The sequence below is a fragment of the Theropithecus gelada genome, chromosome 11, assembly GCF_003255815.1.
Source record: "Theropithecus gelada isolate Dixy chromosome 11, Tgel_1.0, whole genome shotgun sequence".
Lineage (NCBI taxonomy): Eukaryota > Metazoa > Chordata > Mammalia > Primates > Cercopithecidae > Theropithecus > Theropithecus gelada.
This window is the reverse complement of record NC_037679.1, coordinates 27,637,038-27,662,770: the sequence shown is the minus strand read 5'-3', so window position 1 is coordinate 27,662,770 and position 25,733 is coordinate 27,637,038. Positions and strand designations below refer to the sequence as shown.

At 39.2% G+C, this 25,733-nt stretch overlaps 1 protein-coding gene across 10 annotated transcripts in view; it reads right to left on the bottom strand.

Annotated features, from left to right (window-relative positions):
• Positions 1-310: 310 nt before the first annotated feature.
• RAP1B (RAP1B, member of RAS oncogene family) overlaps positions 311-25,733 on the bottom strand; it is a 50,647-nt gene continuing 25,224 nt past the window's right edge. For 4 of the 10 annotated variants that reach the window (XM_025403604.1, XM_025403605.1, XM_025403607.1 and 1 more), the window contains 7 exons: positions 12,755-12,837; positions 11,059-11,127; positions 9,458-9,514; positions 7,193-7,333; positions 4,117-4,260; positions 3,336-3,452; positions 311-918 (listed from right to left, as the gene is read on the bottom strand). In XM_025403604.1, the coding sequence (XP_025259389.1) occupies positions 3,366-3,452; positions 4,117-4,260; positions 7,193-7,333; positions 9,458-9,514; positions 11,059-11,127; positions 12,755-12,811 (555 nt within the window). In that variant the 5' untranslated portion in view covers positions 12,812-12,837 and the 3' untranslated portion in view covers positions 311-918; positions 3,336-3,365. The remainder of the gene's footprint in view (positions 919-3,335; positions 3,453-4,116; positions 4,261-7,192; positions 7,334-9,457; positions 9,515-11,058; positions 11,128-12,754; positions 12,838-25,733) is intronic. The other 6 variants (XM_025403611.1, XM_025403610.1, XM_025403608.1 and 3 more) reach the window with 5 other exon arrangements.

Here is a 25,733-nt window from a genome sequence, read left to right as displayed (position 1 = left end):
ATCTCAACCAAAACGTTACACATGTGAAACGATCACTAACAGGCAAAAATACTAAACCTGTATATTTGGTATTGCAAATACACTTATGCATGAGCAAGCAAGGGATTCACAGTGAGAATCTACAGCTGCAGAAGCCTGAAAATGATTTACAAAAATTGTTAAATCATTAAAAAATTGTTTGAAAATATACACTTCTTGTTGTAGACCCCCACTGTACACACGACTATAAACATTGTTCCCTATGTAAACAAAAAAAGGAAACATATAATAAGAGATTTGAAAAGTCTGGACATTTCCTTCCCAACAGATATTAAAGGCAACGTCTTTAATCTAAGACATTATACTGAAAGGACTATCATATTTTAAAGACAAGATCACTGTCTCCACAGGTTTTTTAAAAATTAAAAAAACTATATAGCTGTGTTAATCAAAGCGCTTATTTTGTACAATAATAATGACCTTGAATTTCTTAAAAAAAATTACAATAAGCTACAAGTATCAAAGAAGCGAAGTTATCTGGAGTAGTCTATATAGGAGCTCTTTGGACTTTCTTTTATTATGCTAAAATAGTGGTGCTTTTAGGATTTACATTATTGTACTCTCCAATACAAAGTATGGGGCATGTTAAAGTATACAGTACACCATTTTCATACATGTACAACATTGGTGGATGAAGAATGTCTCTTAGCAGTAATACTGGATGTAGCCTCTGGTTTTACCAGCTGCGTACTCTAGGACTATTATATAAGTAAAAATCTCTCTTGTGATACTGGAAAGTGATTAGAATGTGCAAACTGATATAGTAGCTTTCATCCGCCTCTTAAAGGGTACCACCACAGGAAAGTCCATTTAAGATGTTGGTAGGTTTAACAAAGTTGGAATGCTGGCACTGTTGAATTGGGCAACAGTTCTTCAGACCTGTCAAAAGGGAAAGAATTAATTAAAAACATGGGCTGGAAAAAGTAAAGACCCAAAAGGAAACAGTTAAGAAAACAAGTCTTAAAAGTGTTAGAAATGAATATAATCTAGGTTCTTGTTCTAGGCATTACATTAGTGGCAACGTACCACAACTAATGGCAAACCTTTTCATCTTTTCATTCCAAAAAGATGAAGTCTATTCTGTTGCCCTCTTGAAAGTCAGTTAAATGAAAATCTTAGGAACAGAAAGGGAAAGTACCTTTGTGCACATTTTTGTGCATTACCTTCCAAGGATTAAAAAGGAAAAAATCACATTAAAATTGTTAGTCAAGTCAACCTTACTAGAATTAGGATTAAAAAGTCGGATAGCAATATTAACAAAATGGGTGATCCTGTGTTTACACAATTGTAGTGTAATCCCAGAATTACATCATAAGTATAGAATGCACATCTAACCATTTTTTTTCTAGTATCAGATAATCAAGTTCTTCCTTACTCTTTCAATAAGAGTGGCTAAAAAGCTCGTTCAGAGAAGCAGACAAGTAGAATTTATTTCATGATGGTGTTTTACAGATTTACAATCACGTTATATACTTTCTAAATTCCACATTTAAACATTCTATTAAGACTGATGTCAGAAAAAGTTGGTATTATACTAAAATCACATGTAAAGTTTTTTAAAAAGTAAACTTAGAACTGTTAAATATGTACTTTGAATAATTTTCTACATACATGCCTGCACTAAAAAAATGTTTCCTATTTTATTTTCCTGGTGATCAGACTTGTTACAAGCTCCGAAGAGTTGTTAATATAGATGTGTCTGCTGAAATAATTTTCACAAATGCCTAGAACTTTAGGTCCTCATTCTGAGTCTGAATGAGGTTTGCAATCAAGTTTTCTAAATCCTAGCAGACTTGCAAATTAAAAAAGACAGATGGAAGTGTGTGAGCTCAAGCACATGTGTGCTGCTAAGAATGGGCATGTGGTCAGGAATTACAGGATATCAGAATGAGATGATATATCACTAAACAGAAAGCCCTAGATGGAAGGTGGGAATAAAAACTCTAAAAAGATGGAGAATCAAAGTGCTATGCCAGCACTGAGTCAATTAACATAGGAAGAAACAAGAGTCAGGAATATCAAAGGTTCTTAAGAATAAACAAACAGTTTAACAACAGTTTAATGACAGGTGAAGAGGAAACCATTATCATTGGCAAACAGCAGCTAACAGTTGAGTGTTAAGTATGTGCCAGGCAATGAGAGAGATCTGTGCAGCAAACCCCCATGGTACACGTTTACCTATGTAACAAACCTGCACATCCTGCACATGTACCCTGGAACTTAAAAGTTGAACAGGAAAAAAAAAGTGACTGGCGCATGATGAACATCTCAGGGGTGGGGGTGGGGTGCGCGTGTGTGTGCGTGTTTTAAATTAGGGATGGGGTTGGCTGGGCTTGGTGGCACATGCCTGTAATCCCAGCTACTCGGGAGGCTGAGGCAGGAGAATTGCTTGAACCCAGGAGGCGAAGGTTGCAGTGAGCTGAGATTGCACCACTGCACTCCAGCATGGCGACAGAGCAAGACTCTGTCTCAAAAATAAATAAATACATATAAATAAATAAATAAATAAATTAGGGATGGGGTCTAGCTATGTTGCCCAAACTGATCTTCGACTCCTTGCCTCTAGCAATCCTGCCTCAGCCTCCCAAAGTTCTAGGAATATAGGCATGAACCGCTGTACTTGGCCATGTTAGGGGTTTTTATTAGCAACACTACCCTGTATTTATTTTAATACAGAATTTATCATGTTTTGCAATTAACTGTCTTTCTCGTTCAGTATACCTGAATTAGCTTAAAGTAATTAAGAGTCAAGGAGAGAAGGCTGGTCTTGTTCACCACTGTATTGCCAGCACCAACCAGTATACAGAATGAACTTATTTAGAATATTCACTTAGTCAGGTGTGGTGGCCCAGCACTTTGGGAGGCCAAGGTGGGTGGATCACTTGAGGTCAGGAGTTCAAGACTAGCCTGACCAACACGGAGAAACCCCGTCTCTACTAAAAATACAAAAATTAGCCAGGCATGGTGGCACATGCCTGTGATCCCAGCTACTCGGGAGGCTGAGGCAGAAGAATTGCTTGAACCTGTGAGGCGGAGGTTGCAGTGAGCTGAGACTGCGCCACTGCACTCCAGCCTGGGTGACAGAGCGAAACTCCATCTCAAAAACAAAAAGAATACTTTACTCATGATGATAGGTAAATATTTTAATAAGATAGCATACAACTCATGGATATCTTATAAAAATAAACCATTTATTTTTCAGAACCAACAAAAAGAATTCTATACTTGCTTTCATGACAGAGTGCCCTTAATAAGGTTGAGTGATTAAAAGTTAGAGGAAAGATAAATGAACATACCTGGCTCAGAGCTACAATGCATTTAGTATATTAAAGCAGCTGACATGATGACTTTTTGCGAGCCTTCCCAGGCACTGGAGTTTTTCTGTTAATTTGCCGCACTAGGTCATAAAAGATCTGCAAATACATTAATTTGTTTTAATTTACAGGAGGAACACCTCCCCCCGCAAAAATAAAAAAGTAAATTGAAAAAACAGAAATTTCCATGGATATAAATTAATCCCCAGAATTGTTCAGCTAAGGAATGAGAATAAAATCAGGTGTTATAACTGCCAAGCTCAAATTTTTTGGGGAGTGTTAATATTGTGCTCCTTAAAATACTTAATTGAAGGAGTTGCAGAGACCTTAACTTAGTTCAATTAGAACATTTACCATCACACAAAGAAAAACTCCTTTTAAAAACTGTTAAGTTTTTGCTCTATAACATGACTTGGAGCCTTTCAAGAACCATGCATGCCTTTTGGCATTTTAGTCTCTATTTTTTTCATAACATCCTTCATATACCTGAAGTCTTAATCTGTCTTCCCTATCCCTGTATTTTCTGTCCAGTCTTCCTTTTTCATGGTACATATCAATGTACAAGTATTTAATAGAGACTGAAATAGTATTGTTGTTTATTTACTACACGGATACATTTAACATAAGAGGTTTTTTTTTTTTTTTTGTCCTGTAACATCATTATGTACCCTGAGTACATATTAAGTTGGGGTTAAGACATTTTCTGTTCATCTTCAATGTTGTACTTCAAATAAAGAGTCACTGTAAGTATATTTGACCATACCTCATTAACATTTATTTTTGATTTTGCAGAAGATTCTAAGAATGCACAGTTGTTCCATTGTCTTGCTAGATTTTGACCTTGTTCCTTTCCTACAACTCTTTCATCTTCTAAGTCACACTTATTACCAACAAGAATCATCGGAACCTAAAAATACATTTGTGAGAGTAAAAACAAGTAAGTAAATATGCTATATGAATTGAAATAAAAAGAATCCTAAGAGTCAAATCTAAGAATTACTTTTCATATAATGCCACAGAAAAAAATAATGTATAATAAAATTTACAGCCTTAATAATTTAATCTGTAACATAAACATAAGTATTAACTTTGATGTCAATTATCTCCACTGCCTTCTCTTTTCATGGAGATGTCAAACAATAACTCCAAAGGGAAGAAACGAGAGAAAGAAAGAAAACTCTCATATGTTAAGTAAAAAGAACACAACCTAGTCAATGTAGACATAAATAAGACACTTTTACATAAAATTTTGAGAAAACAAGCTATGATCCTGTTATGAGAGATGGGGGAAAAAACCTTAAAATTGTATCATAATGAACTTATAACTAATTATACTAAGCAAAACATAAACTTTTTAAAAAGGAAGTACAAAACGGTGTTATTGTGAAAATGTAATATATTTCAGCATTTTAAAATGTTTCTCTAAAGGGTGTGAATCAACTTCAAGTTTTCTGGATTCCTGACGTGCATTTATTAAACTCAGCATTCTCAGTTGCACAACACGAAAAGGAGAAATTTGGAAGGCCCCCAAAGCAGAATTTTTAATTTCTCAAAGTCTTGTATTAAAAAACCCAATCAAGGCCGGGCACAGTGGCTCACGCTTGTAATCCCAGCACTCTGGGAGGCCGAGGCAGGTGGATCACCTGAGGTCAGGAGCTGGAGACCAGCCTGGCCAACAGGGCGAAACCCTGTCTCTACTAAAAATACAAAAATTAGCCGGGTGTGGTAACACATGTCTGTAATCCCAGCTACTTGGGAGGCTGACACAAAAGAATTGCTTGAACTTGGGTGGCAGAGGTTGCAGTGAGCCGAGGTCGTGCCATTGCACTCCAGCCTGGGCAATGGGGCAAGACTCCGTCTCAAAACCAAAAACCCCAAAAAACCACTCAAACTTAATTTACTAAAAATCAAGACCACTTATTAAATGGATTTACAAATTAAAAAATGTTCCCTGAGGTTGCTGTAATTATGTAGGGTCCCCCCAAATTCCCTTGTTTCAGAAGTCCAGAAAATAACAGTATTTACCATGGGTGTCTCCCAGCTCTCACAATATTTGCTATAATTAAACTGCAGTACAACGAGTCTTATTTATTTTGAGACAGGGTCTCACTCTGTCACCCTGGTTGGAGTGCAGTGATGTGATCTGGGCACACTGCCAACCTCTACCTCCCAGGCTTAAGCAATTGTTCCACCTCAGCCTCCCAAGTAGCTGGGACCACAGGCACGCGCCACCACGCCGGCTTTTTTTTTTTTAATTTCTGGTAGAGGTGGGGTTTTGCTGTGTTGCCCAGGGAGGTCTTGAACTCCTGAGCTCAGGGGATCTACCTGCCTTTGCCTCCCAAAGTGCTGGGATTAGAGGTGTGAGCTACCATGCCCAACCTAGTTCTTACGGTATCCAGATCAGCATCACCAACACCACCTCGAAACTTGTTAAAAATGCAAATTCTTGGACCCTACTGCTGACCTACTGAATCAGAAGTTCTGAGATCTCAGCCCAGCGATCTATGTTTTAACTGGTCCTACAGGTGAATCAGAATCAATTTTGAGAACCACTGCTGTATTTAGTGTGATGAGGAACTAAACTCCATTATGGTAGACTCTGAAGGGGCACCTAAATTAATAATGTTAGAATCTAATGTATTTGTTGCCTTTTCTTTTTTCTTTTTTCTTTTTTTTGAGACGGAGTCTGGCTCTGTCGCCCAGGCTGGAGTGCAGTGGCCGGATCTCAGCTCACCGCAAGCTCCACCTCCCAGGTCTACGCCATTCTCCTGCCTCAGCCTCCCGAGTTGTTGGGACTACAGGCACCCGCCACCTCGCCCGGCTAGTTTTTTGTATTTTTTTTTAGTAGAGACAGGGTTTTACCGTGTTAGCCAGGCTGGTCTCGATCTCCTGACCTCGTGATCCGCCTGTCTCAGCCTCCCAAAGTGCTGGGATTACAGGCTTGAGCCACCGCGCCCGGCGCCTTTCTTTAAAAATTGTTATTATTATTATTGTCTGGGCACAGTGGCTCATGCCTGTAATCCCAGCACTTTGGGAAGCCGAGGTGGGTGGATCACCTGAGGTCAGGAGACCATCCTGACCAACATGGTGAAACCCCGTCTCTACCAAAAACACAAAAATTAGCCAGGTATAGTGGCATGCGCCTTCGTCCCAGCTACTCAGGAGGCTGAGGCAGGAGAACTGCTTGAACCCAGTAAGGTGGATGATGCAGTGAGCCCAGACTGCGCCACTGCACTCCAGCCTGGTGACAGAGTGACACTCCAGCCTGGAGACAGAGTGAAACTCTGTCTCATAAAATAAAAATAAAAAAAAAGGCCAGAGGCAGTGGATCATGTCTGTAATCCCAGCACTTTGGGAGGCTGAGGCGGGTGGATCACAAGGTCAGGAGATCGAGACCATCCTGGCTAACATGGTGAAACCCCACCTCTACTAAAAATACAAAAAATTAGCTGGGCATGGTGGCGGGCACCTGTAGTCCCAACCACCCTGGGAGGCTGCGGCAGCAGAATGGCGGGAACTCGGGAGGCGGAGCTATCGGGCCACCGCACTCCAGCCTGGGCGACAGAGCGAGACTGTGTCTCAAAGAAAAAAAAAAAGAAGGAAGGGTATAACATTTAATTTTCACAGGATAATGGCAAATGAGGAAATTTCTCACTTTCCACATGATATATATTTGAAAACATGTATGGGTATTTTTGCCTTTCAAGGAAAAAGTATAAAAAAACCAACACCCCCCTCCCCACCAAAATACATGAGCTTTAAAATGAATTTAAATTTAGACTTATACAATTATAATCAGAGTTTTGAAATAAAATATATTTATTAGGAAGTCAGCTTACATCATCAGTGTCTTTAACTCGAAGAATCTGTTCTCTCAGGTCTTGTAAATCGTTAAATGTGGACTGTGCTGTGATGGAATAAACTAATGCAAATCCTTGTCCATTTTTCATGTACAAATCCCTCATTGCTGTAAATTGTTCCTACAATAGAAAGAAAGGAACGTTAAAAAACAAGAATGTTTTGACAGTTATTTTTACAATTTCTAAGTCTATAATTATAGCTCAATGAATATTGTAGTATTATGTAACTTTGTTAAAATTACAATCTATGACAAGATACTATTTGAAAAACTGGCATTTTAGTTCCTTTTTTTTGAGACAGAGTCTTGCTCTGTCACCAGGCTGGAGTGCAGTGGCGCGATCTCAGCTCACTGTAACCTCTGCCTCCCGGGTTCAAGTGATTCCTCTGCCTCAGCCTCTAGAGTAGCTGGGACTATAGGCGGGTGCCACCACGCCCGGCTATTGTATTTTGGTAGAGATGGGGTTTCACCATGTTGGCCAGGATGGTCTCCATCTCCTGACCTCGTGATCTGCCCATCTCAGCCTCCCAAAGTGCTAGGATTTACAGGCGTGAGCCATCACACCTGGCCAGAAATAGGTTTCTTATTTAAAAATCATACACCAAAGTAGATTTATATATAAAAAATATACTCAAGTGGAACAGAAATATCCCGTCCCCAAAAGTTACTAAAGGCAGCTTTTAAAATACATCATAATGTGTAAGAGCACCTCAACTGTATCAGCCAAGTTAATCTATACAGCTATGACTCAAATGCTGTAGTTCTGTAGGGCTCCATCAGCATGATCTACACCATCCCATTTTCCCATACTACTTTTTCTTCGCTAGACTGAGAGCATTCGAAGGTAAGAACACAGTGCCTGACATGTATCAGGTATTCAAACATTAGCTGAATGAATACCATACACCAAGAACAAATCTTCCCTTCCTCTTCACATACCTACAAATCTAGTTTGTCTATAAATACCTGGAAGAAGAACAGATACCAATCAAAATATTTCTTTTTCTTTTGAGATGGAGACTCGCTCTGTCACCCAAGCTGGAGTGCAGTGGTGCGTTATCAGCTCACTGCAACCTCTAACTCCAAGGTTCAAGCGATTCTCCTGCCTCAGCCTCCTGAGTAGCTGGGACTACAGGTGCCTGTCACTGCATCTGGCTAATTTTTGTATTTTAATAGAGACGGGGTTTCACCATGTTGGCCAGGCTGGTCTTGGAACTCCTGACCTCAGGCGATCCGCCCACTTTGGCCTCCCAAAGTGCTGGGATTACAAGACGTGAGTCATCGCACCCAGCCTCAATCAAAATATTTCACACAGCTGCTGAGGAATGAATGTATGCCTGTATTATTTGAAATATGGTAATATATTGTTTTAAAAGTACTAGTGAGACTGAAAATTTTCCTTCTAACACATTTTCTAAACTTTTAAATGACCCACTGCAATTACAAAAAGTGCAATATACTTTTTTTTGTTTTGTTTTTGAGACGGAGTCTTGCTTTGTTGCCCAGGCTGGACTGCAGTGGCGCGATCTTGGCTTACTGCAACCTCCGCCTCCTGGGTTCAAGCTATTCTCCTGCCTCAGCCTCCCGAGTAACTGGGATTACAGGTGTGTACCACCACACTCGGCTAATTTTTTTATATTTTTAGTAGATATGGGGTTTCACTGTGTTGGCCAGGCTGGTCTCGAACTCCTCACCTTAAGTGATCCACCCACCTTGGCCTCCCAAAGTGCTGGGATTACAGGCGTGAGCTACTGCGCCCGGCCAATATAAAACTAAGAATTCAACAGAACAACAACAACAAAAAGATTTAAAGTTTAGCAACCAGTACTCTTATTTTTTTTTTTGAGACAGTCTTGCTCTGTCACCCAGGCTGGAGTGTAGTGGCACAGTCTCCACAGTCTTAGCTCACTGCAACCTCTGTCTCCTGGGTTCAAGAGATTCTCCTGCCTCAGCCTCCTGAGTAGCTGGGATTACAGGCATGTTCCACCATGCCCGGCTAATTTTTATATTTTTAGTAAAGACGGGGTTTAGCCATGTTGGCCAGGCTGGTCTCGAACTCCTGACCTCAAGTGATCTGGCAACCTTGGCATCCCAAAGTGCTGGGATCAGAGGTGTGAGCCACTACGACCAGCTGCAAGCAGTACTTTTAAATAAGCTTAACTAATATTTGTCTATAGAGTACTAGCATTTATGAAGTCAATACTGTACAAACGGTGCATATACTTTGATATTTAGTTTTACCTACCGTTCCTGCAGTATCCAAGATTTCAAGCATACACTGTTGTGCATCTACTTCAACTTGCTGGTAGAAAAATTAAAATACATGTTCATTTTTTAAATGTAAGACTACCTTAATATACACAAAAAAGCTAATGTATCAAAAATAAGATACACAGATTATAACAACTTTACAAATTAGTATCAAGCAATACTTCAACAAAGCAGGAGGAAAAATAACTAAGTAATCAAGATTCAAAGACCCCCAAATTGTAATCGGGTTCAAAAGCCATATGTTCTCAAGTCAACACAGGGAAACCTACAAGATCCAGTCTCAATATGATCTCTCAGCACTTAATTCTAGAGAAAAAATAGTTTCAAAATAGCTCAAATAAATAAACAAAACCAGCAATAGTTCCAACAATATCATAAGTAATCTATCTCAATTCTCCCATGATACTTTCGATATACCTCATTTCTCTAGGTAACTATATGCCCTCACCATACTGGAACAAGATTTCTGGTATTAAGGAAGCAGAGCCACAGCTATTAAATAAATTGCACATATATCCCTGTTACCCCTTTCCATCTAATATTTCCTAGGGAAAAATAGGTATTTAGAATTAGATATAGAAAGAAAAGAGTATTACTGTCTCACAGCTGGGGTGCAAAAAAGTTTCCAGTTTTTTTGGTAGACTGTGGACATGGAGGGAGGAACGGAAACACAGTATTTGTACAACAGCAGGGCCAGGTTAGTTGCTTCATAAAAGCTGGGAAATACCTCTTTCCCTACTATGTTAAAAATGTCTACACATTGTTTTATTGTCACATAATGTTAGTGGTCACAGGAATTCACCTTACTATAGGCTGAGCATTCCTAATCTAAAAATTCAAAAATTGCAATGTTCCAAATCCAAAACTTTTTGAGCCATGTGTGGAACATCATGCTACAAGTGGAAAATTCCACACATGAGCTCATGTGACCAGTCACAGTCAAAATGCAGCCAAAACTTTGCTTCATGCATAAGAATATTAAAAATATTACACAAGATTATGTGTATAAGGTGTATATGAAACCATGAATTGTTTAGACATGGGTCCCATTCTATTTCATTATGTATATACAAATATTTTAAAATCAGAAAATAATCTGAAATCTGAAAACACTTCTGGTCCCAGGTATTTTGGATAAGGGATATTCAACCCATATTGTGAGTGGTGGCACTTTCTCAAGAGGTTAGTAAGTAGAAAGCTTAGGAAGACTTGTGTCCACCAATTTCTAGGTTAAAAAGAAGGGAGCTTGAGAGTAATCAGTCTTGCTAGGTAGGGGATAGGAAGTAACATGGGGCTACTACTTGAAATGGATGGCATGCTTTAAAGTTTGCGTGTCAAATTACAACTTTAGGGTCAGGATAAACTTAAAATTCTGTGAATATGTGAGAGTATGAGGGTTTATGATCCTCTTAAACTGGTAAATATGCAATGCCAGAAAGTAATTGTAAACTTTTCCCACTAATTTTATAAATTAACTCTGCCTCCATCCTACTTTGTACAAAACATTCAATAATTATACAGCTAAAATATTTATATTAAAATCAAAAGCAAAAGGCCTTCCAAAGTAATATATACCTTTCTATAAGAATCTTCTATCGTAGGATCATATTTTTCTACAAAAATTCCTTGAACAAACTGTACAGTCTGAAAAAAAAATTAAGAAACCATTATACTTCTAAAGAAAAGAGTACATTCAATCTTTAAATTGTAAACTGATTTCACACAGGGAGTTACACCATCGGTGAAAAAAACCACAGCCAATACTACATTTGAATGTATATATTTGGTAAGAAAATTACCTCAGAAAGCTGTTTTCTTTATTATTTTTAAATAAATAATCACTATGCTCCTTATTGGGTAATTCTAAATTTAGAGATCATATATTTAAAAATTTTAAATGTCTCTTGTTTCAGTCTTTTATTCTTTCATTTTTTTTCTTTGAGACAGAGTCTTGCTCTGTCTCCCACGCTGGAGTGCAGTGACACAATCTTGGCTCACTGCAACCTCCGCCTCCTGGGTTCAGGCCATTCTCCCACATCAGCCTCCCAAGTAGCTGGGATTATAGGCATGCACCACCACATCTGGCTAATTTTTGTATTTTTAGTAGAGATGGGGTTTCACTATATTGGCCAGGCTGCTTTAGAACTCCTGACCTCAGGTGATCTGCCCGCCTCGGCCTCCGAAAGTGTTGGGATTACAGGTGTGAGCCACCGTGCCGGTGTTGTTTCAGTCTTAAGAGCTTAAATTTGAATTTTAAATTAGAAATTGACTAATTTTATGTTATGTATACACACATACATGCACAATCAACTGACCTCCCCATCACTTTGGATACAAATTGAAAAAGCAGTTCATTTCACATCGTATATACTTCTCCGTTTGTTCCAAGCATGTCAATTCTCAGCTAGGTGGCCTTTCTAAGTGGCCAAGATGGTTTATCTTATGAGTGAGGCAGAAGGTCAATCTATTTGCTTGTGAGGCTTTGCTAAGCTCTGAACTATTCATCAAATTATTTTCCCTACGTTTTTCCCCTTTCCCAACCCTCATTACCGAGTTATTCTTGCTACACCATTCCTTGATGCAGAAAACATGGCCATTAAAATAATAATGTAAAACTGGACAGTCAAACGTAATATTTGAAGAAGACTTTTTATAAGCTTTGATATTTTCTAACATAAAATGTATAGGGTAAGACTATTTGTAAGAAGAAAAAGCAAGCCAGGCATGGTGATTTATGCCTGTAATTCCAGCACTTTGGGAGGCAAAGGTGGATTACTTGAGGCCAGGAGTTTAAGACCAGCCTGAGCAATACAGCAAGACACCATCTCTACAAAAAACTTTAAAAATTAGCCTGGCATGAAGGCACATGCCTGTAGTCCCAAGCATTCAGGAGGCTGAGATCACCTGACCCCTAGCCTGGGCAACAGAGTGAGACCTTGTCTGAAAACAAATAAAAATAAAAAGACCAAAACTTATTCTACCTGCCTCTGAAATGCAAATGCAAAAAGACACATATTTGTATGCTCTCAATCTCTGTGCTTCGCTCAAACTGTATTCCAGCATAATTCGTGTCATTCTGGAGTCAATGTTCCAGAGAGAATATGATCCACCCAGATATAATTAAAAGTTGAGTAAAATTACAAGAAAAATATTACATTGCTTCTAAAGTCATTAAGGGATTTTATCTTAACAAAGACTTATCAAAACCTAAAACTCAACAGAAAAAGAACGTCTCGGAGTGAAAGGCTTAGGTAAAGTAAGAATGACTTACCAAAGCAGACTTTCCAACGCCTCCTGAGCCAAGAACGACTAGCTTATACTCACGCATGATGCAGGCTTGTCAAAACCTAGTACCTTATTAAAGAAAAAAAAAAAAAAAAAGAATTCTAAGTTTTGTATTCCTGTGCTTTTCACAGAAATAAAACATTCAGGAAAATAGATTTATTTAAAATGATTACTATACAACACAAATACAGAGCACCCTATGAGCAGACTTACTAAAAGATGCTCAGAGGTAGAAGAAAACTACAGAATCACTTGATATCAGGAGTTCAAGACCAGCCTGGCCACCATAGCAAAACCCTTTTTTTTGTGGGGGGAGGGGGCGGCGCTTCACCACGTTGGCCAGGATGGTCTCAATCTCTTGACCTCATGATCCACCCGCCTCGGCCTCCCAAAGTGCTGGGATTACAGGCGTGAGCCACCATACCCAGCTGCAAAACCCTGTCTCTACAAAAAAAAAAAAAGACAAAATTAGCCGAGTGTGGTGGCACATGCCTGTAATCCCAACTGCTCGCAAAGCTGAGGCATGAAAATTGCTTGAACCTGGGAGGCGGAGGTTGCAGTGAGCTGAGATCACGCCACTGGGCTCCAGCCTGGGCAACGCAGTGAGATTCTGTCTCAAAAAAAAAAAAAAGATTTAATGGGATACAAAATAAAAATTGATTTAAGGAAATTTTCAAAAGTATTCTGGCACAGACCCAATAGCTAAAGTAAAGAGATGGCCTTTCTTTTTGTATATGGGTTCAGGTCTGAAATAGGAAACTTAAAATGGAAAATTGGTAATCTGAAAAAATCTACAATGGTTGAGATTTTCAGTCTTACAAACAAGCTAGAAAAAACTAAATAAAAGGGTCTTTGTTTTTGAAGAAATGAAAACCTACAGATGAAGCTACTTGTACAAACAGAGCCACAGGAGAAACTGATGTTGCACGTTCACTAAGAAATGGAAGTACAATAACCCCAAATCTGTTCAATTTTGCTGCTCCAAGGGTAATATGAGCATCCAATTCTCCACCCTTCCTCCACTGGGGATGGGAGTGGGACTGACTACATATAGTCACAGGAAACCTTTTGGGGGTGATGGAAGTGTTCTAAAAACTGGTTGTAGTGGGCTGGACTACGCCTGTAATCCCAGCACTTTGGGAGGCCAAGGCGGGCAGATCACGAGGTCAGGAGTTTGCGACCAGCCTGGACAATATGGTGAAACCCCACTTCTACTAAAAATACAAAAAATTAGCAGGGCGTGGTGGTGGGCACCTGTAATCCCAGGTATCCCGGAGGCTGAGGCAGAAGAATCGCGTGAACCTGAGAGGCAGAGGTTGCAGTAAGCCGAGATCACACCACTGCACTCCAGCCCTAGCAAGAGTGGGAGACTCCATCTCAAAAAAAAAAAAAAAAAAAAAAAAACCCACAAAACAAAACACGCCAGAAACCGGTTGTAGTGATGGCTGCGCAACTGCGCAACTATATATATCTTCACTAAAACCTCCAAATGTAACACAACTGACCGAAACAACATAAAAACTACAATTTTAAAATACTGAATATAAAAACTATACATTTATCAGAGGTGTTTTCTAAGAGACGTATGCCTTTATTTTCTTATCTCACAAAGGTGGCTGAGTTGGCTGTGGGAGTTATACTTCTTTAGTGAGATTAGGGACTCTTTTTCCCAGCTGCTTCATCTATCCATGAATGAGCATTATTATTTGTTGCTAGAATGAGTCAGGTTAATCCATATTATTGTATCTATCAGTAATTTGCTCCTTTTATTATTATTGATTAAAATATACCATCCGAATACATGACATTTTCTTTACCCATTCACACCAGCTGATGAAAATTTGGATTGTTTCCAGTTCGGGGATGTTATCAGGGTATTTTTGTTACCTTAAAGAGCAAAACAAAACAAAAAAGCCCCAACAGTACGATAGTCAAGATTTGAATCAATATTTTTTCAAATCTATGCTTTCTACTACACCAGTCTTGAAAACACTGTTTAAAAGACTTTTTTTAAGACTGAAATAACAAACAGATTTTTATTGTGAATGCCAACTCAGACTGACTGGCAACAGCCATTGTCCTGTTTTTAGGATGGTGTGGTTGCATCTAGTTTTGCAGAAAAGACAACTCTGCTCAATAAGCAACATAACTGGCTTGTAGTGCTGGTAGGGACTGGGAAAAAGTTGTAGCACCTGTATCTGTGTAGTGTATTTGTGATCTCTAGGCATAACCTTTCTGTTCAAGTGTTCTTTTCCTGAAGTCCTTAGTTCAGGTTAAGAATGAGCATTTTGAAATATGTCAATTCCCTAAAATTTCATGCACAATTAAAAATGGGAATAGTTATATCAGATTTTCAAAGAGATTTGTAACAACTACTATTTGAGACATTGAGATTAATTGTTCTCTTTCACAGAACCCCATGGGGGAACAATTTTGACAGCATAGCATAGTGGCGAATGGTACCTAAGTTTCAAATCGTGGTTTTTTATAATCTTGGGCAAATCATGAAACCTTTCAGAGCCTCACTTTCCTTCCAGGTAAAATTAAGATAGTAACAGTTACATGATAAGGTTGTGAGATGGATTAAAAAGAATGTAAACTCCATAAGGATAGGGATTTTTGTCTGTTTTACTCACTGCCATATTCCCAGAACCTGAAACTGTGCCTGAAGTATGTGTTCCATAAATTAAAGAATAAGGAAACAAATGTAGTAATTCTTCAGTCACTGACACAACACCTTGCACATACTTGGGCAACAAAAGATAAATTTTAGGCTGGGCGCGGTGGCTCACGCCTGTAATCCCAGCACTTTGGGAGGCCCAGGCGGTTGGATCACTGGATGTCAGAAGTTCAAGACCAGCCTGGTCAACATGGTGAAGCCTCTAAAAATACAAAATTAGCCGGGTGTGGTGGCATGTGCCTGTAATCCCACTTACTCGGGAAACTGAGGCAAGAGAATACCTTGAACCTAGGAGGGGGAGGTTGCAGTGAGCCCAGAGCGCACCACTGCACTCCAACCTGGGCGACAGAGCAAGACTCCGTCTCAAAAAAAAAAGTAACTTTAAAAATAATAGTAATGTCAATGGTTTGAGCTGCCACTCACTACGCTAAGAGAACTGCTATTCCTCCTTCAGTTAAGAATCACAGCTCGACTTTTTTTTTTTTTTGAGACGGAGTCTCGCTCTGTCGCCCAGGCTGGAGTGCAGTGGCGCAATCTCAGCTCAATGCAACCTCTGCCTCCCAGGTTCACACCATTCTCCTGCTTCAGCCTCCTGAACAGCTGGGACTACAGGCGCCCACCACCATGCCCGGCTTATTTTCTGTATGTATTATTTTTAGTAGAGATGGGGTTTCACCGTGTTAGCCAGGTTGGTCTCCATATCCTGACCTCGTGATTTGCCTGCCTCGGCCTCCTAAAGTGCTGGGATTACAGGCATGAGCCACCATGCCCCGCCCACTGCTTGACTCTTTAATCTATAGCTCAATAAAACATATAAGAACCCTCCATGTCAATATAAAAAAGCAAAAAGCTGTGCACACATCAGTATTGTGAATCATTTAAAAATGTTCAGAGATAATGACTGGGAAATAGCCCTCTTTTAAGTATTTAAAAAACACATTACTAAACAAAAATCCTGTAATATTGGCATTATCTCTGACAGCTAATATTAATCACAGAAGTCTTAATGAAATCTATTGCACCTCAAGTTATGCAGACTGCAATTTTGACAGCCTAGGAGGAATCTCATTATTGAAAAAATCTTGAGAGTATAATAGAAAATAAATTTCAATTCCCTGGAATAAAAAAAAAGAAAAAAAAATACACAACAAGGTGGTAGGATAGGGAATTGTTTTTCTTTTCCTTTTGCTTATTTTTTTCTGACAGTTCAATTGTTAACAAATAAAAAAATACACAACAAATGAAACAAAACCTGAAGTTAACAGAGAAATTGTGAAGTTGTTTCATAATTACCCCAATATTATATAATAAGAATGCTGATAATTACTGGTATTTTTAAGAAGCAGACTTTAGAAAATTCAAAAATACCAAGTTTAGCCACTCAACTCATAGAGTAACTATAAAACACTGATGTTGGAAGAGAAAAGTATTTCTTGGATTAATAAACTAATGGTGAGGGTACTTTTTAAAAGAAATAAGCAGGTAAGCATAAAAGAATCAATTAAAGTTTAATTCTGTTCTTTAAGCCTTAATTACTTCCCAGAAAACACTTCTCAAAAAGGGCTAAGAGATGCTTAACTACTGAAAATTACAACATTAAACATATTTTAAGTGCTTTATAGGAAAAGAAATACTCAATGTAAATGCTGACATTTTAAACACCTATCTTACATCAATGCAATATTTACCATTAATTAGCAAGCAAAGTTTATCTAGAATGAAAAGATAAATAAGGTAGCAAAGGACTTAAGTTAGTACTTTAACTGGTGTGCCACAAGCAAATGATTATATTCTGAGAAGCTTGCTCATTTTTAACTACTTGTACATCAGGTAGTTAGAAGATAAGGATTAAGTCAAAAAGAGGATACAAAGTAATACCAGAATACCTGATACTACAAATTATTAAGAGTTCTGACTATCAGAAGGTATTACTGCCATGTACTACCATTTAAAGTGAAGAGATTTTGGAAGAAAAATAAAAACTATAATCAACAGAAAAATAAACTCAAAGAAATTTTAGAATGAACAACCTTCAAGAAGTCAAAGGCAACACAAGTTAAATGAAACTGTGTTAGCAATGAGAGATATTGGCTAAATACTGTGCCTAAAATTATGGTGCTATTGGTCTACTGTGTAACATTCTAGTTTGAATTTCCAGCATAAGTGATGGGATTTTGTTCATTTACATGTGCTCTCTTTACGGTATTCCTTGTAAACAATAGCATTTGTAAAAACTGGATGCAGTTTGAAACTATCTGTACAGTTAAGAATTACTAGTTAACAATAATATGCCTATGTATGAATTAATCTGCAAATGTAGTACATTTGTATTAATCTTTAGTCTATGAATTAACCAATTATACCAACTAATGAGGGACTCCTGGATCTTCATTTTACTCAACCCATTAAACAGAAAAGACTGTAGCATATATGCAAAATGAACTTAATGTTATCAACAGTGCAACTATACGATACTTCATCAGCAAAAAGGTGCAATTTCTCTATCAAGTAGGCACATACACAATTATAAACTTTATGCATGATTCACATTGCCTCTCCAACACAATCTAATATTACAGATGAAGAAAATCAATTAAATCTCTAAAGAAAGCTATCAAAATACTAAAAATTCCACTACTGTTCAAACTTAAAGTATTTTCTACACTGATTTAATTTGTTTTTATCTTTGATTCAGAGGAACTGTGGAATGCACTAATTTTTTTCAAATGCATAAATGTTTCTGCTATTTATCTGAATATATTTTTGGGGTAGTTTTTAGTATTAGGTCATTTACATTTAAAGATTCCTAATTTGAGTTCCTTATATAATCACCTAAAATTTCTGTGACTACAACTAACCTGACTGATGAAAGTAACTGACAGCTTTCACACTTGGCTATTTACTTCTTGCAAAATACCTACTACCTTACTCATTTGTTTAAAAGTAGTTTACTTATTATTACTTCTACAACTTTTTCCATTTCCTCTACAGGCTGGAGTTTTACTTGCATTGGTTCTTTTTTATCAATTCAAAAAGCTGTTTAATTCTAGTTTCAGAGCAAACCACAGCAAAGACATGGAAAGACAAGAAAACAAAACCTCCTTTGGCATTGTCCAGAGTCAGGTTTCAGTGGCTGCTTCGTAACTATCTGAAATGAAAGTAGAAGAAGGGGGTGGTGGCTCATGCCTATAATGCCAGCACTCTGGGAGACAGAGACAAGTAGACTGCTTTAATGCAGGAGGAGTTCAAGACCAGCCTGGGCAACATGGCAAAACCTAGTCTTTACAAAAAATACGAAGATTAGCCAAGTGTAGTGGCACACACCTGTAGTCCCAGCTACTTGGGAGGCTGAGGTGGGAGCATCACTTGAGCCCAGGAGGTCGAGGCTTCAGTGAGCCATGTTTGTGCCACTGCACTCCAGCCTGGGTGACAAGTGAGACCCTGTCTCAAAAAAAAAAAAAAAAAAAAAATCATATTCTACATTAAGTTCAGTAAATTTATCTAAGATAATATTTCATTAATCAGAAATTATTAACTAGTATTTTCACAAAACAATAATGAATGCAATAATAATTCTGAGTTCACAGAAAATCCTGAAGACATGACTCAAAGAAAATAAAAACTGGTATTACCGGGTAGTTTTTTTTGTCTAAATGTGTTCACTATATTAAACATCACAATGCAAATAACTGATTTAATTATCCAACATTCTGGATTGCCTGTAACATTCTTCCTAAGATTCAACTGTAGATATTACTGTTCCAAATTATGAACAAGGGTTATTCTAAAAAATCACTGAGGAAACTAAAAAGCGTAACAAAATGATAAATTTATGTATTAAAAAGAAAATTCTTGTTTACTTGGTGCTGAGATTTATTGAGGACATACTCCATCATCCCAAGAACTGTGCTGGTCAGAAAAGAAAATCTAAGAAGTGACACCTTCCATTAACACTACTGTAATACAGCATTCAATATTCGACACCCATAAATAATATACTGAGTGTCTAATATGTGTTAGGCACTATTCTAGGCAGTGGGAATATAAAGCAGTGAACAAAATACCCTGTCCTCAGAATTTATAATCCAGAGTGAAGGGTATAGAGGGGAAACAAAGCCAATATAAAGTGTCAGGTGTGATAAGCAGTATGGAGGAAAAAAAACCAAAGGAGATAAAAATGGATGGTTTTATACGGGGTGGTTATGAAGGGCTTCTATTAAGGTGAATCTATATAGCTCAGTACACAGAGTCCTGTCAATGGATTGGTATTAAATTTTGTTTTTAACAAAAGACTACCATTAAGCTTTGTCCTGTTGAGCATTTAAAAAAATCATCTTTGGGCAGGGCACGGTGGCTCATGCCTGTAATCCCAGCACTCTGGGAGGCTGAGGCAGGCAGATCACGAGGTCAGTCAGGATGGTCTCTGACTAACATGGTGAAACCCCGTCTCTACTAAAAATACAAAAATTAGCCAGGTGTGGTGGCGGGCGCCTGTAATACCAGCTACTCAGGAGCCTGAGGCAGGAGAATTGCTTGAATCCAGGAGGCAGAGGTTGCAGTGAGCCGAGACTGCGCCACTGCACTCCAGCCTGGCAACAGAGCAAGACTCAGTATCAAAAAAAAAAAAAATCTTTGGTGGGGTGACATGCTAATTAGTTAAATTTGGATTTGGGAGTCAGAGATTTATCCAGCCCCTTCCTCTGCAAAAAGGGGCATAAATGGGATTTCTGGAGAAGTCTAAATGTAGTTGGTCTTATGAGGTGCTGTTTTTCAATATGTACAAAATGCCCTTTGGTGATTTCCCATGCCAGCTCTTTACAGGAGGACATTTATCTCTTTTCCTCAACTGTGTAGCAAGAACAACACAGAATCAGGACAGCACATTTCAAGATGCAGTTCTTAGGAGGTGTCAAGGAAATGTCTCTGAAGCATTCTTGCACTAACTCAGCCCAAAGTGATCATTGTCCTTCATGACAAGTTATACCAAATACTTTAGGACTTGATTATGTATTACCTTGCACTATTTTCTAAGGAGACAATAAGCTGTAGAAAGTAACATTAACTTTGAATTTAAGCAGCTCTATTTAAAAAGTTTTTATCTTGAGATAAATCACTTAATTCTCGGTTTCCAGATTCCTTGTCTACAAAAAGACGGAATGAGGGAAGGGGGAAATATTGAACACTCAGATGCCTTACATCAGTCAGCTAGCCATGTAAATGCCTGAAGCAGTAAGGTCTTATTAGGTAATAACGTGAACTGTGGTCAAGTAGAGAGTGAATGCTTTATAAGTAAAGTCACTTGAATTCTAAAAATTATGAATATTGTATAAACCAACAAAATCAATTTGAGAAATAAGAGATCTGAACCCTGGTCTGGCAGTTTTTGACTTCTAGACTAGATCCCTAAAGTCCCTTTCAATTATAAAATGTTTTGTTACAATGTTACATACACCAGACTTTGAAGAATTAAACATAAATGGAATTTTAAAAGCGTCTTAGGTTGGGCATGGTGACTCATGTCTGTAATTCCAGCACTTTGTGGGGCCGGGGTGGGCAGATCACTTTAAGTCAGGAGTTCGACACTAGCTGGCCAACATGGTGAAACCCCGTCTATACTAAAAAATACCAAAATTTGCTGGGCATGATGGTGCACGCCTATAATCCCAGGTGCTCAGGAGGCTGAGGCAGGAGAATCATTTGAATCTGGAAGGCCGAGGCTGCAGTGAGCCAAGATCGCGCCACTACACTCCAGCCTAGGTGGACAGAGGAGACTCCATCTCAAAAAATAAAATAAAAAAAAAGTCGAGCAGTGATTCTTAACTGAAGGAATAGCAATTCTCTTTAGTGTATTGAGTGGCAGCTCAAACCACTGACATTACTATTATTATGTTTAAAAAAAAAAGTTATATTCCGTAATTACTATAAAAAATATAAATTGCATTAGTAATAAAAAGTAATGATAATCTAAATATTCCTTCTCTAACTTCATAATGGTGGTTTGATATTATAGATATATTAGAGTCATTATCTTTCAAAAACAATACACATTTTAAAAAGGAGTGAAAATAAACATAAGACAACATCCTTACTCCTAAGGTATGCACAACTGGGAAAATCCATTAAGATTAGTGGGCATTCAACCAGGACAAGATGCAACCACATTTTCTTTTACCTTCTCGCAAGCTAGTCCAAGATGCTTTATGCAATAAAAGCAATATAACGGCCGGGCGCGGTGGCTCAAGCCTGTAATCCCAGCACTTTGGGAGGCCGAGGCGGGTGGATCACGAGGTCAGGAAATCGAGACCATCCTGGCTAACATGGTGAAACCCCGTCTCTACTAAAAATACAAAAAACTAGCCGGGCGTGGTGGCGGGCGCCTGTAGTCCCAGCTACTCGGAGGCTGAGGCGGGAGAATGGCGTGAACCCGGGAGGCGGAGCTTGCAGTGAGCCGAGATCGCGCCACTGCACTCCAGCCTGGGCGACACAGCGAGACTCCGTCTCAAAAAAAAAAAAAAAAAAAAAATAAAAGCAATATAACTAAAAATTAGGGCACAGACATGACATCCTCTCTCAGGAAGCACACCTCTCTTCAAATAATACCACAAATAAAGAGACTGACTGCACAAGGGATTATACAAATTGGTTACAGAGATTAAGACTGGGAAGTAAAATATAAAAAGTAAAAACAAGTGACTACCAAGGAAAAAATCTATATACCAAATATACAAAAAATGTGGACTAGTGAGACAAGTGTCACCAGAATGTACTATAGAACATTAAAGCCAACAACAGATTACCTTTAAAGACTGCTTTAATCCTATCCAGGATAAAACACAGCAGACCAATGGAATTTTAAAAACTTTAAATTTATATTAATCCAATTAACAAAATTTGCATCCAAGGTTACCTTAAAAACTTTGAATCCAAAATCTTGAAAAGCAAACAAATTAACTCATAAAAAAAAATGGACCCATATTTAAGTAACATAAAGCAATTCTACATTTTAAGAAGATGAAACTAAATAACTGACATTTTAAAAGACTTCCTTAACTGAGTGAGGCGTTCACAATTGGTAAATAAAGAAATCGTGGGGCTGGTTTGAGGCCCAAACTCAGTTTTTCCTTATACACTTAAAAGTAAATACTGTATCATCTTTGGAGCTCAGTGTGGTAAAACATGAAATCTGGAAATAAGGAGACCAAAACTAGCTATGTAATTTACCAGGGGGTGGTCATTTATTTCTAGGCTGGCATCTTTTATTTATTTATTTATTTTGAGATGGAGTTTTACTCTTGTCACCCAGGCTGGAGTGCAGTCACTGGTGTGATCTCAGCTCACTGCAACCTCAGCCTCCCTGGTTCAACTGATTCTCTTCTCTCAGCCTCCAGAGCAGGATTACAGGGGCGTGCCACCACACCTGACTAATTTTATATTTTTAGTAGAGGTGGGGTTTCACCATGTTGGCCAGGCTGATCTTGAACTCCTGACCTCAGGTGAGCCACCCGCCTCAGCCTCCCAAAGTGCTGGGATTACTGGCGTAAGCCACTACACCTGGCCTCTAGGCTGGTGTCTTAATCTGTGAAATACGGACAACAATAATACTGACTGTACAGAGTGGAGGGACAGATTAAATAAGAATGTACACTGTTGATAAAAGCATTAAATGTTAGTTATTACCATCATCAAGTAGCTTCAGGGTAGTCCTTATGTTGGTGTCCACTATTCGGTCTATAAATGTTTGCTGAATAAAGATTAATAATTCTTTTCCAGCAAATGACAGAAGTATAGACTTTTAAAAGATGAGTAATGTTATCTTTTTTTTTTTTTTTTTGAGACGGAGTCTCACTCTGTCACCCAGGCTGGAGTGCAGTGGCCGGATCTCTGCTCACTGCAAGCTCCGCCTCCCGGGTTTACGCCATTCTCCTGGCTCAGCCTCCCGAGTAGCTGGGACTACAGGCGCTCGCCACCTCGCCCGGCTAGTTTTTTGTACTTTTTAGTAGAGACGGGGTTTCACCGTGTTAGCCAGGATGGTCTCGATCTCCTGACCTCGTGATCCGCCCATCTCGGCCTCCCAAAGTGCTAGGATTACAGGCTTGAGCCACCGCGCCCGGCGAGTAATGTTATCTTTTAACAGGTAAATTGCCATTTAAGTTCATATCAATTATTGACAGATGCCATGAATCCCAACTGAAGATGAAATACACAAATCTTGGCATTAAAAAAAGTAGGGACAGGCCGGGTGTGGTGGCTCACGCCTGGAATCCCAGCGCTTTGGGAGGCCAAGGTGGGTAGATCCAGACAAGCCTGGCCAACATGGTGAAATGCCATCTCTACTAAAAACACAAAAACTAGCTGGGCATGATGGCGCACACCTGTAATCCCAGCTATTCAGGAGGCTGAGGCAGGAGAACTGCTTGAACAGAGACTCCCGTCTCAATAAAAAAAAAAAAAAAAAAAAAAAAAAGTAGGGATAGGCATGGTGGCTCAAACCTGTACAACCCCAGCATTTTGGGAGGCTGAGGTGGGAAGACTGCTCGAGACTAGTCTGGACAACACAGCAAAACCACACTTCTACAAAAAATTATAAAGTAGCTGGGTGTGGTGGTACATGCCTAGAGTCCCAGCTGCTCAAAAGAATGAGGTGGGAGGATCACTTAAGCCCACCGACGGGAGGTTACAGTGAGTTATGATTGCATTACTGCACTCTAGCATGGGTGACGCAAGACCTTGTTCCTAAAACAAACAAACAAACAACAAAAAAATAGTTCTTATACCTGCCTTCGAGGAATTACAGTCCAGTAGAAATGCCCTGCAGCAGAAACGCTAGTGTTAAAACCAACTTCTGGGTTCCAGAGACAACTGCTCTTAACTTTATAACCTGATTTATATAAATCTCATTAATAAATGAAAAAGTAGCTTACAAGAATCAAATCCTTGAAAAGCAATAAGCAACATTTAAAAAGCGTGATTTCTTTCCCTTAAAATACGCCAAAAAATAGCTGAGTGCAGTGGCTCATGCCTGTAATCCCAGGACTGTGGAAGGCCGAGGTGGGCGGATCACCTGAGGTCAGGAGTTTGAGACCAGCCTGGCCAACATGGTGAAACCCCAACTCTACTAAAAATATAAAACAAACAAAAAATTACCCAGGCGAGGTGGCGGGCGCTTGTAGTACCAGCTACTCAGGAGGCTGAGGCAGGAGAATCACTTGAACCCAGGAGGCAGAATTTGCAGTAAGTAGAGATTGCGCCACTGCACTCAAGCCTGAGCGAGAGAGCGAGACTTGGTATTAAAAAAAAAAAAAATCTCAGGCCGGGCACGGTGGCTCAAGCCTGTAATCCCAGCACTTTGGGAGGCCGAGACGGGCGGATCACGAGGTCAGGAGATTGAGACCATCCTGGCTAACACGGTGAAACCCCGTCTCTACTAAAAAATACAAAAAACTAGCTGGGCAAGGTGGCGGGCGCCTGCAGTCCCAGCTACTCAGGAGGCTGAGGCAGGAGAATGGCGTAAACCTGGGAGGCAGAGCTTGCAGTGAGCTGAGATCCGGCCACTGCACTCCAGCCTGGGCGACAGAGCAAGACTCCGTCTCCAAAAAAAAAAAAAAAAAAAAAAAAAAATCTCTGCATGGGTATAACCAAAATGGAAATTGTGCAAAACACTGGTGACAAGCAGTTCTCCAATCTCAAGCTGTTTAGCTACTGCACTCACCCCTCCAACCCCAGTTTGAAATTTTGTGATCCTAAATTATAAAGAAAGGCCTAATTAGGCCAGGCACACTGGCTCATGCCTGTAATCCCAGCACTTTGGGAGGCCGAGGTGGGTGGATTGCTTGAGGTCAAGAATTCAAGACCAGCCTGGCCAACATGGTGAAACCCCGTCTCTACTAAAATACAAAAATCAGCCAGGTGAGGTGGTGAGCGCCTGTAATCCCAGCTATTAGGGAGGCTGAGGCAGGTGAACTGCTTGTACTCAGGAGGCGGAGGTTGCAGTGAGCCGAGATCGCACCACTGCACTCCAGCCTGGGTAACAGAGTGAGACTTGTCTTTAAAAAAAAAAAAAAAAAAAAGGGCCTTAAATACTGGTTCCTGAAGTCAGGTAACATTACTTCTCTCACTGCACTTTCTGGAAGAGAAGATACTTGATTTCTCCTTTCACCTCCAACTCCAAAAGTAATATTTTAATAGCTAAAGAGGATAACTGTGTTCTTTTCTCATTCCCAAATAAAATCAACTAATTCAACTGTCAGATGGACCTGTTATGAATCTGTTGAACACAATGACAGAC